The 19,757-nt window shown below is 42.9% G+C and overlaps 1 protein-coding gene across 1 annotated transcript in view; it reads right to left on the reverse strand.

Moving 5' to 3' along the window:
- The window catches only part of NINL (ninein like), a 130,913-nt gene that overhangs the window by 61,805 nt on the left and 49,351 nt on the right, over positions 1–19,757 (reverse strand). The window contains exons 2-5 of the mRNA XM_080813621.1: positions 17,218–17,411; positions 7,840–7,936; positions 3,355–3,533; positions 1,502–1,568 (exon numbers count right to left, since the gene is read on the reverse strand). Coding sequence (XP_080669747.1) covers positions 1,502–1,568; positions 3,355–3,533; positions 7,840–7,936; positions 17,218–17,400 — 526 coding nt within the window. The 5' untranslated portion in view covers positions 17,401–17,411. The remainder of the gene's footprint in view (positions 1–1,501; positions 1,569–3,354; positions 3,534–7,839; positions 7,937–17,217; positions 17,412–19,757) is intronic.

Consider the following 19,757-nt stretch of genomic DNA (forward strand, 5'->3'; position numbering starts at 1 on the left):
GCAGATGGACACTCAAGTAGCAAAGCGTCAAAGGTGATGGGTACATGGCTGTTCGTTTCTGTGTTTGCAGATTTGCATAATAAAATAGTGGTGGGAACATTGTGGTCCATGTGGGGAAAGCTTTTTCTGCAGGGAACCTCCTAAAGTCAGAAGTCAGACCACTGAAAGCTCATAAAAGAAGGCTATATTATTTGTATTTATCAAAAAGAAAAAACAAACAAAAAAACCCCCAAAAAACACACATAAAAATAAAACCCAAAAAACTAGACAAGTTATTTAAAAAACAATTTTGAGAAACTTCTATTTCTGAGCTTAGCCAGAGGGACAACTTGTGGAAGAACACAGACGTGGGCGTGCCCATGGGAAGCCATCCATGGATGAGCCTTGCTTCAAGCCAGACATCCCCTCCACGGCCAGTCCATACTGGCCTGTGTGCTCACGAACAGCACTGTGCCGGGCTGAGGAAAATGCCTTCTTTGAGATCCCTTCTACCTTAAAGAGTCTGAAATTTCTAAAAGCACCTCTGATACTAGGGTTTTTCCCTCAGGAATGGTGGAGGAGGTAAATCAATCCTCTGAGGTCTGATGTGAGTTTCATGCACTACTGTCAGCTCTAATGCAGTGGAAAGGTTCCTGCTCAAGGCTAGGAGGAACCTGCGGGTGAAGACCCCAAATCCCACCATGTACAACGTTCCCAGACAGTCCTTCCTCTCCTGCTCTAAATTTATACTTCAAGGCCAAGGCAGTTAAGATGTGGTGGCCTGGCTGCTCTTCCTGATCTATGTGCTTCGTCCAGCAGCACAGATGAGTGCTCAGGTCAGTCCCTCAGACATCCACCAAAGTAAACAATGATCAGTGGCCCTTGTCCTTGAGGACCACAATCTGGAGCATGCTTGGTTCCAGCTGCTGATTTTTAATCCAGCAGAAATTCAAGGGCAATTCAGGTCTCTCCCTTTGAGTCAAGTTTCTGTACTTTCTGCCCTGTGACATGCTCAGGGCATCCACAGACCCACACGTGGGCACACTACTGCTCCCTTCCGGTTGTTGCTGCAAGGCTCCCGAGGACCAGGATTATGTCTGGCATTTCATCTGGAGCACAGACAGGGCTGCTGACAGCTGCCAAGACTGCTTGCACACAGTCAGGAAGAGGACCTGCTGAGGCCCGGCACATCAAGAAGGCAGTACAACAGGCCTGGGACCACCCGAAGGCCATGCCTGCCAGCTGGGGTCACACTGGTCCTCACAGACTATGAGACAGGGCAGGACATACTGCTCATTGAGCCAGTAGCCTCTAAGGGTCTGTCCCCAGGGGATGCTGAGGATCGTGACCACCTCCCAGCTGGGACTACCTCTGGAATAGGGGGCTCCCCAGGGACACCACCCACTCTGCATGCTTCCAAGGAAATTACACATGGCTGGCTCACTGCCCAATGACCTAGCTCTTTGAACTTCAAAGCACTGGTCAAAGGGAGGCAGCACCAACCATGAAGCTGTGGCTTTACCTCGTGCTTCAAACAACTCATTCTGAGGTTCTTTAGCACTTTCAGTTTCTTCGTCTGACTTGAGACTCTGTGAAAATGAAAAGAGAAAGATATAAATTCCCCAGAATATGTGGCAGTGGCCAGAGCTCCAGGAACAGACAGAAAGGTATGTTCTGGGGCGGGGAAGGGACTGAGGAAGAGGAACAACAAGTTGGTGAGACGCAGCTCCTCGAGGGAAAGCCCACACCTGCAGGAGGGCTCTGCGCCCAGGCCAAGAGGCACGGACACAGAGCAGCTCCCTCTCACAGACTAAGTGCTACAATGTAGACACAGGGACACAGGAAGTTCCTCAACATAAACCAAAAATCATCAGTAGTTCACACTAAAAACATAATCAGGCACTTGTACCCTAAAAGGAGAGAAAACGCTTCCCAATCAACAGGTCCTTGTGGCACTGGCTTCAGACACTAGCACTGGAGAGGAGTGGCTGTGGGGCATGGTCAACCTACCATCACACCACATCATCTTGACATAAGCTTAATGGTCCTCACCTCTCCGCACCCCATCCCTTATTATCCTTATCAGTTCAGCCAACAGTTGGAGGGAGAGTGGCTTTCTCTGTCTCTCCAAGAGCTCCAGGGACAGCATGATGTGTAGCAAACACCTGACACCTCAGGGCCCTTTGCAAGCTGCACCATGCAGAGTGAAGGCCACCAAGAAACACTTGACTCAAGTGAAAACCTCGTTATTGTGGCCAAGTCAGCCAACTAAAAGTCAAAGTCTGCTTTTGACAGGTGCTGTGTTTCCCATGACTGATCCTGGAAGAAATGCCAAGTTGACCAAGACTCAGCACCCCTCAGAGCCAGCACTGAAATAAGAGTGGAATTTTTCTAATGCATTCAGCCCAACCAACAACCTTAAAAACAACATTTTCCCATGTTCTAGTTCCAGGGATCCAAGATGGTTCTACCAAGCAGAATGGTACAATGGAGACAGAGCTGACACCTCAGACCTCCAACTCTGAGGACCAAAGATTAAAGAGGATAAAAAAGTGAACACCTGGGGTTTGCTGGTATTGTCTAGGCATATAACACCCCTGAGCAAAGGGACTCTAGGATTAAAGTAGGTATGTTTGCCTCAACAAATGCTGAACACGAAAACAAATTAATGTGAGAGGCCCAGAGCTGTCTTACTAAAAATAAGTCCCCATAAAGCCCCACCAGACAAAGTATACATCACAGACAGCAGGAACCAGGAACCTTCTGAAATTCTTGAAAATAGGTCTAAGGAATCCATGGTTAACTTGAAAGCTGTGGCTCTGCTCATGGATATTTCCTGACACAAAGGCTGTCGGGCTCCAGCAGCCCATCTCCTGGGTTGGTCCCAGCGGCAGTGAACAACTCAGGGAAAGGCAGGGCTAGAATTAACCCCCAAGGAAGTGTGTGGGCCTTGGTATGTTCTAAGTATTCAAGGCAGGTGGGACTGCGGGCTTGGTACTTCCAAATTCCTAACCTTGCAGGAGCATCAGAAGAGCATCTTCCTTTTCTTTCCTCACTCCTATGAAACCATAAAACCAGTCTTCTTGCAGTGCTGGGAGAAAGCTGGTGGTGGTAAGCAGGGGAAGGAAAGAAACAAGTGATTTGGGCACCAATTCTCCGCCCAATATCTAAAGGAGTAACTTGCTGGCCAGAACTTCCCTGCAGACAATCAGACCCAGAGATGCTTTAGAATGAAATGTCATTTCCTAATGTGTACCCATGCTTCCGGTGACTTGAGATGCCCAGGAATGCCCACCTGTCCTCACATTCTCTTGTAGTCATGTCACCATGACTAATGAAATGGCGACCTGGGTAGGGAAGGGGAACTGGACCCACCTCCACAGTTTCCAAAGACGCAGAGCGGTGGAGCTGGCCTCTCCCAGGGGTCCAGGCGGGCTGTTCTGGTAAACATTTGGCTCCTGCTGCAGGGCCACCTGGCTCAGGCTCAGGCCGGCTCCAGCGACCGTACCACTTAGAGCCGCTCACATACTTTGGCGGGACAGCACGAGAGGCTGCTGGAAAGAAAACAGGAGGTTTGGTGGGGGCCCCACACACACTGCTGCAACACATTCCAAGATGTGGAGTGCTGCTCTCACAGATGCACACAGAGAACGTCTGGAAGAACACAGAGAACAGTTAACAGCGGTCAGTCGATTCTCCCTAATCCTCAGGCACGGGACTGAGAAACCCAGGCTGGCAGACGGGGACTTCTACGCTAAACCCTATGTGCTGTTTAAATTTTTCTTTTTAAAAAGATTTTATTTATTTATTTGTCTGAGATTGAAAGAGAGAGAGAGAGTGCGCAACCATGCGTGCACAAGCAAGGGTAGTGGCAGACAGAGGGAGAAAGCAGAACCCTGGGATCATGACCTGAGCCAAAGGCAGACACTTAACCCAACTGAGCCACCCAGATGTCCCTGCTTAAATTTTTCTGAGCATGTTTTGCTTTTGTTTGTGGAGTAAAAGACTACTACTGATAAGAAAAGACTTCTTGTTTATATAATAGAAGACTAGTGCTAATGGCTTATTAGGAAAAAAGGAAAAAACCCTCCAATAATCCAGCGACATACTGCTCTTGAGACCAGAATGTCACTTCCCACCCTGCTCACTTCTGGACCCAAGCTGGGCAGGACCATCAGGGCACTGTGGGCGTGGACCTCACACACAGCCCCGAAGGCTGAAACTTTGCAGGTCTGAAGTCTGGCACAGAGGCAGGCTCGGGTTTTAGTTTGGGATTCATGACAATCCCTTAAACCCTAACAACCCCTCACACTTCCTTCTTCTCTCCTGACCTATCCACTTCTGTACAGAGCATCTGGGGCCTCTCGGACAGAGAACAAACAACACTGACTCTGTGTGGAATCTGGGTGGGGAGGAGACAGACGGGAGGGCATCATGGCAGCAACCAGTACAGGACACAGGTTCAGAGGAAAGTAACCAGAGTGGGCTGGCTGGACAGAAAGGCATAGGGTTCAGTGCAGAAAGGCCAGGCCAGGAAAACTGAGCAGCATTTCACTGAGAGGTATCATGCTCCTTTGAGCCAAGTATCACATCATTCCTTTCTTCCATGTCCCAAATGGCCAGGCCACGGCCCCTGCCCTTAGGACCACATCAGACGAGGGGGCTGGGTACAGCCTGGCCAGTTGGAAGCACAGTGATACCAGTGGCAGACAGACACTGGGGTCGAGGAAGGAAGATGCCGAGCTCCACATGGGATGGATAGACTGTGAAGTGACAGCATGACATTTAAGGCAGCTGACAATACTCAGGGTGAATACAGCATTGCTCACCTCACTGGGACACTTGAAGGTAATCATGGACACTATGCCAAACACCCTGGACAACAGGAATGTGATGTGCTGAAGAGGAGGGCAAAGTGTCCAGGTCAGCAGAAAGAAAACAGGAGAAACTCTGAGCAGACCCAGTGGCATTTGGAAGGGGGAAGCTACAAACATGGAAAGAGGCTCCCACCAAAGAGCTGCCAAAAGGCTAAGTGAGGACCAGTGAATGCAGGCTCCTGCATCTGAGCATGGTTTCTGGTTACAGAGAGGCTGCAGGCTGATTAATATAGGCGGAGGAAGAAGCTTCCACAGTGAGGTGGTTTAGGAAGAGGGGAAAGTCCTATCAGGCAGGAAGTGGGAAGCTGGGGTACATTAAGGAAACCAAGCACAGAAAACTCAGAGGGCCTCTGATACTCCCCACCTTCGGCTGGCACGAGGCGAGGAGTGTCAGGCCACACATATGACCCTTTAAAAACCTTTGAAATCCAAAAGAAAAGAAAAAAAACAAAGAAAACAACAAAAAAATAGAATAAGTGGAAAAAACCTCCAAGTCCTAGAATAGTTCCTTTCTCTTTGGAGGAACTGAGCGTGCGTCCACAGATCCAGTTTTATATTTAGAAGCTCCAAGCATGGGGGCGCCTGGGTGGCTCAGTGGGTTAAACCTCTGCCTCGGCTCAGGTCATGATCCCAGGATCCTAGGATCGAGCCCCGCATCGGGCCTGCTTCCCTCTCTCTCTCTCTCTGCCTGCCTCTCTGCCTACTTGTGATCCCTCTCTCTCTGTCAAGTAAATAAATAAAACCTTTAAAAAAAAAAAAAAAAAAGAAGCAGCTCCATGCATTCTCCAGCATGGGAGGAGGGGACCCGCAGTGTCAGGGATGCCACACCTTTCCATTCCTGTACGCCATCACCGTGTACACATCCCCAAATCCTGTGTTCCTAAAGGCCAGTAGTCTTCTTCAGCTCTTGGAGAAGAAAAGTGTCAGATAAAGCAACCAGCGAATGCCCTGAGGGTCCTACACACGGTTCCCACCGCTCCCCCCATGGCAGGGTTCTCCACACTATACCCGGGTGCTCTGCAGCCTTCGGCAGTGGAAGGAGTGGGTTCTGTCTACACTGCATATAATAGGGCCCGGGGCTTGCAGTTGGAAAACAGCGACTCGAGTCTTGGTCATCACTTACTAGCTGTGGGATATTGAACAAATAAATCCCTTCACATATCCGGCCTCAATTCCTCATCTGAAGAACCTCAGGGAGTCTGGTACACTGAAGACAATCCATGTGAGCTCTCATTCTTTCCACTTTCCACCTCCCCTGCCCCAAGCCCTCCCACACTGCTATCCCTGCTATCCAGTCATGTAGCTTCTCCAGACCCAGGATCCACACCATGGCAGGAGCCTGCTGAGGGGCCAAGGGAAAGAGCTCCCTGCTCGATCTGCTCATCAACTGCATGTCTCCAACCTCGAACACAGTGCCCCATGCCCCCTTTCGCTCACCTGCCCAATACTCATCAGAGACAGCCAAGATGGGTAGGAAGCATGGCTGCCACCCACAGTCTCAAGTCTGATGGAGCAGGTACTAACGACAATGTCTGCCAGCATCTTCTCACCCTTACCCCACAATCTACATGCCCCTGAATGGACCACTCTCCAAACCCTCCCTCCACCTCCTGACCACTACCAAAGTCAGAGGGCAACCCCCCTCCGGACACCACTTCCACTTGGGCTATCTTTGTCCCAGCAGCCCCATTCCCATAACGGGAGTCTAGTTATGCCTACCAGCACAACACAACTCTACTGTCTGACAAAAGACACAGCGAGGTCTGTCTCTGGCTGCTGGCATCCTGCCTGCTCTGCCAACCTCTGTGGTCTGGATTCACCTGTGTCTGCACTAAGGTTTCAATTATCAAAACTTCAGCTGCTCTACATCTATTTTATCTTGTCAACAGCCAATGCTGTAAGCACAGCACATGATATTATTTGACACTTGTGATACCCTGATTTATCATAAGTATATATTTGCTCTTCATCTCATCCCTGGCTCGGAGCTCCTAAAACCCATGGAATTTCCTAAGTGACAAGAGCAACCAAACCTGAGTTTATGTTAATGAGGTGACTTCTGGAAAGCCCCTACGGTTGGGGGCTGGTTGCCCAGGGACACAACCATGTGATCCGAAGGTCAGCAGAGAGAAAACAAGAGAACCTATGAGCAGACCCAGTGGCACTTGGAAGGGAGAAGCTACAAACAGGGAAGCTACAAACCCTGACCTCCAGGGAAGGGGGAGGGGCTGGAGATGGAGTTCAATCACCAATAGCCAACGATTTGATCCATCATGTCTACGTAATGAAGCCTGCATAAAAATCCATCAGGATGGGGTTCAGAGAGCTCCTGGGGTGAACACATAGAGACTGGGGAAGAATGGCATGCCCAGAGAGGGCACTGAAGCTCTGCATCCTTTCCCCACACATTGCCCTGTGTCCTCTTCCACCTGGCTGTTCCTGACTTATATTTTTTTATAATAAACTAGTGATCTGGTAAGTAAACTATCTTCCTGAGTTCTAGGAGCTCCTCTTGCAAATTAATTGAACCTGAGGAAGGGGTTGTGGGAGCCTCTGATTTAGAGCCAGTCACTGGACCTGAGACTAAAGTGTCACTTTGTGGGACTGAGCCCTTGGCCTGTGGGATCTGATGCCATCGGCAGGTAGGCAACGTCAGGACTGAGTTACAATGTAGGAAACCCAGGTGGTGTTGGAGAATTGCTGGTGTGGGACAGACTACCATACATCTGGTGAGCAGAAGTACTGTGTATAAAGGAAAACAATAGAGCTTCTCCTTTCCAACACTATTGCACAAATAAGGAAGCAAAAGAAGAAAAAACCCAGTCTTATCCCAGTCCATACAGGCTGGCAGTAAGGGAGTAGAGTTACAATTTATTTCTCAGACCTGCTATAGTCTTCAATCTGAATATCACACTCCAGAAGGTAACAGATAAATAATGAAAACAACAACAACACTTGAAGTAAGAGGAAGAATTCCTCTTACTTGATTCCAAAGAATTACTGTCTTCATCAGAGGAGCCAACACCAGCACTTGATGACAACACTGCCACAAAACCTTCCTTAAATTCCTCAAAGTTAACCTGGTGAATATAAGAAAAGAGAGGTTAGCACTACTTTCAACAGATCTTAGCATTTTGGTTTTATTCTCAGATGGAAACATCTTAGTGTTGCCTTTAGCTCTGAGACCATTCATTTTCTCTAATATTCACTTAAGGTTTTGTTTAAGTAGAAGAATATAACATGAAAAGTAAAAGTAAGCCACAAACTAATCACCAAAAAACCCCTATTACCAATTTTAATAATTAGAAAACAGTACCCAAAAGGGGGATCTGATGATCATAAAACATTAATATACATAAAGAAAATATCCAGGCTATTGCCACCCCAGCAAGAAATGGAATAATACCAGCACCTTAGAGGCTCCTCCACCATGGTTCCTTTCCTAATTAAATTCCCTGCCCCCCCCATACTCTTGACTTTTATGGTATTAACATCTTTGCTTTTGTCCTCATTTATATGCATCCCAGAACAATATAGTTTAGTTTTGCCTCTTTTCAAATTTGATCTAAATGGAATCATATGCATATATCCTTTTATATCTGGCTTCTTAGACTCATTATTACTTCTGTAATATTCATTCAAGCAGCCATGTGTAGTGCATTTTCTCTGCTGTGTAATACTCCAGTGTTTAACATGCAAAAATGTATTAATCCATTCTTCTACTGATGGATATTCCCATCGTTTCTAGTGGCTGGTTATTTTTAAAAAAAATGCTTTGAACTGCATTGCATATGTGTTTTTAGGAGCTTCTTAAGAGTATGTGCTGAAGAATGGGATTGCTGGGTCATAGAATGTGCATTTAAATCCTCTTGGTGAGCTGAATCTTTTACTGCCATAAAATGCTAACCCTCTTTACTTCAGTAATGTTTTTTACCATAAAGACTAGCTTTCTTTTGGTTAGTATTTACATGATATATCTTTTCACCAAATTTTAATAATGTCAATTTTTTATATCCATATATTTCAGGTGTCATTTATAAAATCTTTTTTATCTTTATCTTTTAACTATTTAGTCTATTTACATTTAATATAATTACTGATATATGTGGATTTAAATCTACTATTCTACTGTGTGTTTTCAATCTGACCTGCTTGTGTTTTCTCCCTGATTCCCTCTCTGATTTACTGACTTTATTTTTAGTACTTCATTTTCTCTTTATTAAGTTAGAAGTTATATAGTCTATTTCCTTTCTCTGACCATTTATCCTAAAAATTAAAACGCAAATCCTCAGCTTATCAAAGTTTACTATTAGTTGATACTTTTGCCCTCTTCCATGACAATATGAGCCGATGTAACACTTTGATCTACTAGAGTCCTGACTCTCATGCCTTTCTTATGAGTTGCCATATATTTGAACTTGCTCCATCTTAAACGCCCACAAAATATTATTTTTTGGTTTATATAATCAATGTTCATTAATAATTATCCAAATATTTACTGCTTTGTTTTTCATTGTTCTTATATTTCTGACCTTCTGTCTAGGATAATTTTCATCTATTTGAAGTACATGGTTTAGAATTTCATTTTTCTTAAGTATGCTGATGCTAAATTCTTTTTAGTTTGATTGTCTGAAATTTTTTTTTATTTCAATTTCGATAGACTTTTCAAGCAGATAAACAATTTATTAGAAAAAAAGTAAGAATAGTAAAAATGACCAAGATGTCCACAAATGGAACGGGTAAGTAAATTATGATATAGTCAAAAAATGAAATGACGGAAAAAGCACTAACAAGATGAACTGTATTTCACAGATATAATATAGAGTAAAGGAAGTCAGAGAGTATGTACTGAGCATGTACTGTGTTTTTCCATTCTACAAAGATCAGAAACAGGCAAAACAAATCTGTGGTGTTGGTGTCAGGACAATGGTGGCCTTAGTGACAGAGGGTCTGCAAGGAACATGGGGAGGGATTCAGAATGCTGGTTACCCAGTTGTGCTCAGTATAGGATAGTTATTGAGTGTGCATTTCTGATATGTGCTCTGTTCTCTACGGATGCTTCAATAAAAGACACAGAAAGATGTCAACAGAAGGGCTTACGCAGGTCAAAATATCACCAGTAAATGCTGGTGTGGAGCTACAGGTCCAAGTATGCTTCTCAAATCTGGCACAGAATCTGAATGAGAAAACCTCTGTTGCTGCCACTGAGCACTAAATGTAGCTGTTTGCCTGGGATACACATGTTACTGTAACCTGACATTGGATTATTTGTATATTTGTTTATATTGCCAGGACACTGCTGGCAAACAGTAGTACCCAACAAACATTTATCGGATATGTTGGCCTCTGTATCTTTTCATAACTGAGCAGAACTCCCCTTCTAATGGATGCATTCTTTCACTTTTACTTTTTTTCCTTTTTAAAGATTTTATTTATTTATTTGACAGACAGAGATCACAAGTAGGCAGAGAGGCAGGCAGAGAGAGAGAGGAGGAAGCAGGCTCCCTGCCGAGCAGAGAGCCTGATGTGGGGCTTGATCCCAGGACTTTGGGATCATGACCTGAGCCAAAGGCAGAGGCTTTAACCCACTGAGCCACCCAGGTGCCTGACACTTTTACTCTTAAAGGATCTTTTTATTGAGTATAGAATTCAGGTTGCCAGATGTTTTCTATTAGCACATTGGAAATACCTCTCCACTGGTTTCTGGCTTGTACTGTTACATCTGAGAAGGCAGCCGTCCACCTACCTAATAATTACCTAAATAAAATACATTTATTTTTGTCTGACAGCTTTAAAAAATTATTAAACTTATCATTTTGAGGTAACTATAGATTCAAATGCAGTTATAGGAAAAAGTGCAGAGATCCTGTGCAACCATCTCTGGCTGCTTTTCCAATGATTTCTCTATGTTTACTTTCAGTTTCACAATAATATGGTCAGGTGTAGATGTCTTTATAAATATGCTACTTGGAATTCAGTGGGCTTTGGGGATCCCGAATCTGTTCTGGAAGGTTTTTTTAGCTATTATATATTCACATAATGCCCCACCTCATTCACTCCTTTCCTCCTGGGATTCCAAATAAAGGGATGTTGGAAGGTTGGACCTTCTCATTCTACCTTTACCTTTTGTTATATCTTCGTGCTGTATTCTGAATGATCCCAGTTACTGAATGCTCTCCTTGACTGTGTCTAATTTGCTTAAAGAGCTGTTAAACTCTTGCATTAGGTTTTGATTTTGGCCATCACACTATTTGGTTCTAAAAGTTTTATTCGGGGACGCCTGGGTGGCTCAGTTGGTTAAGCGGCTGCCTTCGGCTCAGGTCATGATCCCAGTGTCCTGGGATCGAGTCCCACATCGGGCTCCTTGCTCAGCGGGGAGCCTGCTTCTCCCTCTGCCTCTGCCTGCCTCTCTGTCTGCCTGTGCTCACTCTCTCTGACAAATAAATAAATAAAATCTTTAAAAAAAAAAATAAATTTAAAAGTTTTATTCGGTGATCCCAGGGTCCTGGAATCGAGCCCCACATCAAGCTCTCTGCTCTGCAGGGAGCCTGTTTCCTCCCCTCTCTCTCTCTCTCTCTCTCTCTGCCTGCCTCTTTGCCTACTTGTGATCTCTGTCTGTCAAATAAATAAATAAAATCTTAAAAAGTTTTATTCGGTTCTTTGTTCAGATTTATCATTTCTTAGAGTTCCCTCTTTCCTATAGGTATTTTCAAGCTTTGAAAAAAACTTCTAACACAGTTAGTCACAACAGTTGTTTTATATTTTGTTTGCAGTAATTCCAGTACCTTACAAGCTGTGTGTCTGCCTCTGCTGCCTGTTGTTTTTCCTGGTTCTTGCTCATCCTGTGTTATTTGTGTGCTAGTTATCCTTGATGCTGGTTATTGTATTTGACTATTAGATGGGAATAATTACAGATCTTGAATGCTGGCACTTCTTAAGAGAAGACTTTTGTTTGCTTTTGCAGATGCCTGAGGGCACCACCTGGGCAGGACCACCTTAAGCTAAATGAGGTTTATCTAGACCACTGAGAGGTGACCAGCCCAGATAGCAAAAAGCACAATGGCTGTTTCAGATCCTTCCTTAAACTGGGGGCTAGTTTATCAGATTCTCTACCTTGGGTGAGAATCCATTCCTCCAGGGAGTAAAGGGAGAAGCAGACTCCCTGTGAGCAGGGAGCCTAATGTGGGGCTGGATCCCAGGACCCCTGGATCCTGGCCTGAGCTGAAGGCACACACCTAACTGACTGAGCCACCCAGGCACCCCTTAACCTGTGCTTTGACATAGATTTCCCTGGTCCTCTGAGGTCCCAAAGACCACATCAATTTCAGTTTCTCAGCAATAATGGGGTTTTGTGTGCTGGACTGAACCTCTCTCAGTGTGTGACTTGCAGATTTTTAGACCTGTAATTCTTCACTGACTTACTTCCTCTTTACCACTTTCAAGACCTTTGTTTTTATGATTTTGTTCCGCTTTTTCAGTAGCCCTCACTGGAAAGTCGGCCTGAGTGTGCTAACCTGCTACTACCAGAATGTCTGAAGCCTATTCATACTTTTTTAGGACTGCATAAATTTCATCAGATGGATCTAGCAGAATTTATTTAACCAATCTCATATTTAAAAGGCTGTTTCCAATCTTTTGCTATTTGAATCAATACTAGAATGAATATCTTGCATAGATTTCATTTCATATGAAGATATACATGATATTTCATCGATTATCACGTCCCTAGCTTCTGCATGTTGCATAGCACATATTAAGTGCTCAAAAATACCTGTTGAAGGGACGCCTGGGGGCTCAGTCAGTTGAACATCTGTCTTTGGCTCAGGTCATGATCCCAGGATCCTGGGATCGAGTCCCTAATGGGGTTCCCTGCTCAGTGGGGAGCCTGCTTCTCTCTCTGCCTGCCACTCCTCTTGCTTGTGCTCTGACAAATAAATAAATAAAATCTTAAAAAAAAAAAAAACTTGTTCAATATATGGAAGCAAATGAAATGACAACTTTGCTTGATCTAATCTTTGATTTCTTTTGTGTCTTTGATAATACTTATCATCTGATTTTCTTCCAACCACTAAACAGTAGTGGGATCTGATGGCCAAGTGTGTTGTCATTTTACCTGATACTATTGTTTTTTCTTAAAGATTTTATTTATTTGAGAGAGAGACAGAAATATTGAGAGAGAACATGAGCAGGGGGAGGGGTGAAAGGAGAGGGAGAGGGAGAAACAGACCTCCTGCTGAGCAGGGAGCCTGCCATGGAGCTCAATCCTAGGGCCCTGGGATCATTACCTGAGCCAAAGGCAGATACTTAAACAACTGAGCCACCCAGATGCCCCTATTTGATACTATTCTGACTATTCTTGTGTTTCTGAGTTTTCTTCCTTCATAGCTCAAGAAAGGGGGAAGAACAAACCCACAATATTCAGGTGCTTCACCAAAAAGGACACACCATCATCTCTGTATAATCTCACACTCACTCATCACAAATAGAGGTTAGACCCTGTGATTGGCAATCACTTTCAACTTTAAAATTATTATCAGTAACACTATGTTAAGAATTTTTTTTCAAGTATATGCACCCCTATGTTTATTGTAGTATTATTTACAACAGCAAAGATACAGAAGCAGCCCAAGTGTCTGTCAAGAGATGAATGGATAAGGAAAATGTGATATATGTATACAAAGGAATACTGATCAGTCATAAGAAAGGATGAGATCTTGTCATCTGTGTCAACATGGACGGACCCAGAGGGTATTATGCTAAGTGAAGTAAGTACAGAAAGACAAATGCCATAGGATTTCACTTATGGTCATCTAAAAAACAGAATCTAAAAAATAAAACAAATGAATAAACAAACAAAAATCAAAAACAGACTCATAAATACAGAGAACAAATTGACTGATGGTTGCCAAAGAAGAGGTAGTAGGGGGATGGACAAAATGTTGAAGGAAAATGGGAGATATAGGCTTCCAGTCATGGAATGAGTAACTCACGAGGATAAAAGGCACAGCATAGAGAATATAATTGATGATATTGTAGTAATATATGGTGACAGATGGTAGTTACATCTGTGGTGAGCATAGCATAACATATATACTTGTCTAATCACTATGGTATACACCTAAAACTACTGTAACATTGTATGTCAACTATATTTTAATTTTAAAAATAATTATTTTTTGAGAGTAAAATTCTCTTTCTAACCAAATTTAAAATACTAAAGGTAAGATCCTTGCCACTGATAAAGAAACATGAGAACATAACATAAAATGCACATAGGAATTTCCCACACTCCACAGGAATCTGGGGCCACATTAATTTCTGGCCTGAAACTAGACCTTGATAATGTTTCTTTAACAGGAAATAGGAATTAAAAATGAGCATACTTCAATGAATTAAAACATTATCTTTTTAATTCAAATTAATATTGTCCTTCATTTTTGTAACTGAATTGAAGTATCAATGACCAACATTTACATGATATCATATATGTTAGTTTCTACAAGGAAACTGGATGTGTGATACTTGAACTGAAAAGCCAATCAATTCTCCTGGATAAAGGATTTCTCTTGATTTTTCTCTGAAATCTCCTGAAATCTCCACCATTTGGTTTCTGTTGTAGAAAATGGTGACAACTATCTGGATATTTATGGCTTGACACCAGCTTCCCCTAAAACACCTATAGAAGGTTTCACCTAAGCGGTGGCTCTGTGAGCTATGTCCTTTCTGTGGGATGAAGCAGAGGAACAATAAAAACTCTGACAGCAGAAATAATCCATCATGAGCACTATCACAGAGATGGTATAAAGTGTGGGGTGGAGCAGGCCCCTAGAGGCATCAGGTGGTGTGGGCACTGCTCTTGACATGTTACAGAGAGGGAAGGGGGGACAACTTCAGTTCAGACTCAAGAGCACTAATGGAAGCAGAGCTATTTCTTGATTTATCCAACACCTGACTTGCTTTTTGGAAACAGAAATCATGGCTGTAAGAGAATGGAGTTGGGACAGACACAAAGATGGATGAACATCCACAGAGCTTTTCCACGTGCCACCATTCATCAGAAAAGGTCAGGCTCCTGTCCTTGCTTATGACTGTCTTATCTCTCCTTCTAACATACCTCCCCATAAAAGTGTGGAGAAACTTCCAGCCTCCCAGAAGGATTACAACTCAAAGGAACTGCTTTATGGGATACATGTGATGTGGGGGAGGCCAGAAATCTCAATTCCAACTTGATTTTTCTCCTTACTGATGTTCCAATACTAACCTTTTTTTTCCTACCATAATTTGATGCTTCTTTTTTAAAGATTTTATTCATTTATTTGAGAAAGAGAGAGAGAGAGTAAGCGAAAGAGAGAGTACAAGCCAGGGGGAGAGGCAGAGGGAGAAGCAGACTCCCCACTGAAAAAGGGAGCCCGATGTGGGACTCGATCCCAGGACCCTGGGATCATGACCTGAGCCAAAGGCAGACACTTGGCCAACTGAGCCATCCAGGGGCCCCAATTTGAAGTTTCTAAATGTTATACTATGGTTGCTGGAGGGGAGGGGGTTAGGGGGATAGGGTAGCTGGGTGATGGACACTGGGGAGGGTATGTATTATGGTGAGTTCTGTGTATTGTGTAAGACTGATGAATCATGGACCTGTACCCTTGAAACAGATAATACATTATATGTCAATAAAAAAAATTAATAAATGTTATACCACTTCTGCACATACAAAACAAAGCAGGGTAAGGCTCGGGAATGATGTGATTTGTTCAATCAGCAGAACCCGGCATCTGAATATGAACCCCAAAGTTATTCTTTTGGTTTTGAATTTTCTCAACTATCAAAAATAACCAAGAAAACCAGATCATCTGTTTATACTGCTTGAATAACCAGAGCGCTGATTTTCACATTATATGTTTTATAATGTTTGAACATTATAAAAAGTACACCTGATTTGGGGCTCCTGGGTGCTACAGTCAGTTAAGTGGCTGACACTTGGTTTCAGCTCAGATCCAGATCTCAGGGTCATTACATCAAACCCTGCATTAGCTCTGTGCTCAGCATAGAGTCTGCTTGACTCTCCTTCCCTCTCATTCTGCCCGCCCCACCCCCCAAATGAATAAGTAAATCCTTAAAAAAAATACACCTGGGGTGCCGGAGTGGCTCAGTCAGTTAAGCATGATCCTGGGGGTCCTGGGATCGAGCCCCAAGTCAGGCTCCCTGCTCATGAGTAGTCTGCTTCTCTCTCTTCCTCTCTCTCTCTGTGTGCTCTCTTTCTCTCTCTAGCTCTCTCTCTCTCTCAAATAAATAAATAAAATCTTTAAAAATATATTTTAAAAAACACACCTGACTCTTAAGTTCTTAAAAACAACAACAACACAAAAAATCAAAAGGCAGGAGTAGAGTAAAAAGAAACAGAGAATGGGTGTGGTCAGCTTAATTGAGGCAGAGCTCCCTAAGAGGGAGTAACATTATCCTACTGACAGGCATTGAGAAGTAACAAGAGGTACAGTTCATCTGGACTTTCTCCCTGTACCAGCAGTGAGGGTTTTTTCCCTTGGTTTTCTTCATTTGTTTTTGTCCAAGAGCCAATTCAGGAACATCTGCAGGCTGGATTTTTTTTTCTCATTTGATAATAAAAATAGTTTCATTGATTTCTGTGGCAGAAAGAAAAAAACCTCTTCCTTCAAAGTTAAGACGACCAACACTGTTTCTACGACATAAGTTAATATCTAGACATAATTAAGCAGTAGGGACAAGGTGGGAGGTACTTTTTAGTATTTCTGTCAGGAAAGCAAGTTGTGGTCTAGGTTCTAGATCACCATTCTGGATGATCTTCAATTTCCTAGTGAAAAGGAGCAGAGATAGAGTCCTTTCTATCTGGCCTAGATGAAATCACAGGACACCTCTGAATATAGGTATCTTTTGTTCCTGCAGCAGTGGTGTGCACTTCCTTTGTCTAGCTGCTAGAAAGAACTGCAAGCTGTGTCCTTTTACTGGACAATCTGCCTTCAAGGCACTTCAAGGCACTTCAAGGCACCCAGTGTGTCATCTGCCCACAGATCCTTATATTTTTGTGAACCACCTGCCTCCCACCCATACAGACTTCCACCCCATGCCTGACACCCAAAAAATCTCTCAAACATCTTTCTGGAAAAACTAAACCAAACCAAACCTCTGGAAGTAACTATGCTTTCAAAAAACAGTAATCTGAAGGAAACTCTTGCTTCAACGGAGGAGTCCCCAGAAGGAGAAGCGGTGTTCCAGTTTCTAGTAACTCTACTCTGGTGTGTCTTTAGTCCACGGATATTTCTCAAATGCCTGCAGTTAACTACAGTACTCTGTGCTTTACTTTATAAGAATGAAGTCAAATACCCACCCTGGCAAAGTGGTCATTTCCAAGAAGTGTTTGCAGAAGGATGGGCAGCTGCTTTTCCAGATGTAGTTTGAGGCAGAGCTGGGTCAGTTCCTCCCGGTCCAGAAAGCCTGTCCCTGTGGTGTCGCAGCTGCTGTAGACTTCCCTGAGCTGTGAAACATAGTGGTTCTCTTCTTCTTCGTCCATCCCATAGCAAGCTGGACATGCCAGGGGAAAAAAGAAAATCAAGAGTACACTCTTACTGCCACACCCCACACGTTCTTTCACTGTTCAGATGAGCCCCAGCAAGGTGGCCCAGATGCCGGTTGGGGCTGGGCACGTGGGAAAAGGCATCAAGGGTGCTCTCAGTTTTATGTGAGGCCTCTGTAGGAGAGGCCAGAAGCATGTGACCAGGGAGCCAGTCCCTGTTCACAAAACCCAGAATCTCTTTGTTCTTTAAGATAAATATCTATTATTGGGGCGCCTGAGTGGCTCAGTCAGTTAAGAATTCAACTATTGATTTCATTTCAGGTCATGATTTCAGGGTCCTGGGATCAAGCCCCATGACAGGCTCCCTGCTCAATGGAGAGTCTACCTGTCCTCTGCCCCTCCACCTGCCCTCTCTCTCTTTTAAATAAATATTAAATCTTTTTAAAGAAATTAAAAAAAAATTATCTAGGGAGCACCCAGGTGGCTCAGTCATTAAACATCTGCCTTTGGCTCGGGTCATGATTCCAGGGTCCTGGGATTGGGCCCCGCATCAGGCTCTCTACTCAGCCAGAAGCCTGCCTCTCCCTCTCCCTGCTTCTCCCTCTCCCACCCCCACTGCTTGTGTTTCAGTGGGAAGCCTGCTTCTCCCTCTCTCATTCCCCCTGCTTGTGTTTCCTCTCTTGCTGTGTCTCTCTCTGTCAAATAAAATAAAATAAAATAAAATAAAATCTTTAAAAAAAAAAGAAAAGAAATTTAAAAATTATCATTTGTAGAATAATCAGAAAAAAGAGGTAAATATAAAATAGAGAGCTAAAATTATCCCCCCAAATTATGAATATTTTGGCAAGTATATATACACTCTAATTTCTCTCTAGACATACACAAATATGGTATTTTTCCCTTATTAGTATTCAGTTCAAATACTAAAAAGGAAAAATGTAAATAAATTTTACCAAATTTTTAATAAAAAATGGAAACTCCAATAAAATTTATAGAAGATGTTGATTAATCACAAAAGAAGAAAAACAGGGGCGCCTGGGTGGCTCAGTGGGTTAAGCCTCTGCCTTCAGCTCAGGTCATGATCTCAGGGTCCTGGGATCGAGCCCTGCATTGGTCTCTCTGCTCTGTGGGGAGCCTGCTTCCCTCTCTCTCTGCCTGACTCTCTGCCTACTTGTGATCTCTGCCTGTCAAATAAATAAATAAAATCTTTAAAAAAAAAAAAGAAGAAAAATATATGGTTAATAACTTCTAAAAAGTTCTAAAAATATCTGTTCACATAAAAAAATGTCCAAATGAAAACAAAGATACTATTTGTCACTGACAAATTATCAAGAATAAACCCCCCCAACGTTAGCTGAGGATATCATAAGAAGGGCCTCTTACATGTTGCTGGAGAAAGTGACAAGTAAATGCCTTCCAGACATTCTAGACTTTTCACATTTGCCAAGAAATTTTTAAATTAAATTTAGTATTATCTGACCTATTTATTTCATGTACACAAAATTCCTTACAGAAATTCTTATAGCTTTGGGAAACAGAGCTACAGACAAAGACATAAAAGAAAATACAAGAAAATAAAAGAAAATAAAATGTCCAATGAAAGAAAATAGCTTGCTAAGTTACAGCATAATTATATGGCAGAAGATTCAATAGGCTTAAAAACCACACTTTTGAAGAATATTTAACAGGATAGGAGGTGCAGTTGATAAAATATCAAGGCAGGATAAAAACTTTATAATAATAATAGCTAGTATACATACTAGTCAGTTCACATATTCATTTATATCTAGAACAGTTCTATCAAGAGACGTCTGCAGTTCTGTGGGAGGAAGGAAGAAGGGAAGGCAAGAGAAGAAGAGAAGAGAAAAGAAGAGGCGACGAGATGAGAAGAGAAGAAGGCGGAAGGAAGGGAGGGTGGATAAAACTACACCAAAGTGGTAAGAGATGATTTTACAGTATTACACATTTCCATTTTCTACATTTTTATATTTCTGAAAAATTGTTACAGACAGTGAAACACTTCATAACTAGAAAAATGTCGCTAAATCATGAAAAACACTTAAGTCCTAAAGGAATTAGGATGAACCATATGAACTTGTCAATACTGGACTGTTCTGACCAACAACAACAGCGATTTCATGTGGGTCAGCATATGACACAGACACAGATCATGGACAACTCTGAAAAGAGGAAATATGATAAATAAACAAGCATGGAAAACTGATCAAGCTCATTAACAATCAAATAATTAATTCATAAACATGAAACAGTAAAGCAACATCTCTTACTAATAACAGACAGCACGATAAATGACAATTAAATAAAGATATAATTCTTCCTAAGAAAGAGAGAGA

This window comes from Martes martes, assembly GCF_963455335.1.
Source record: "Martes martes genome assembly, chromosome: 9".
Lineage (NCBI taxonomy): Eukaryota > Metazoa > Chordata > Mammalia > Carnivora > Mustelidae > Martes > Martes martes.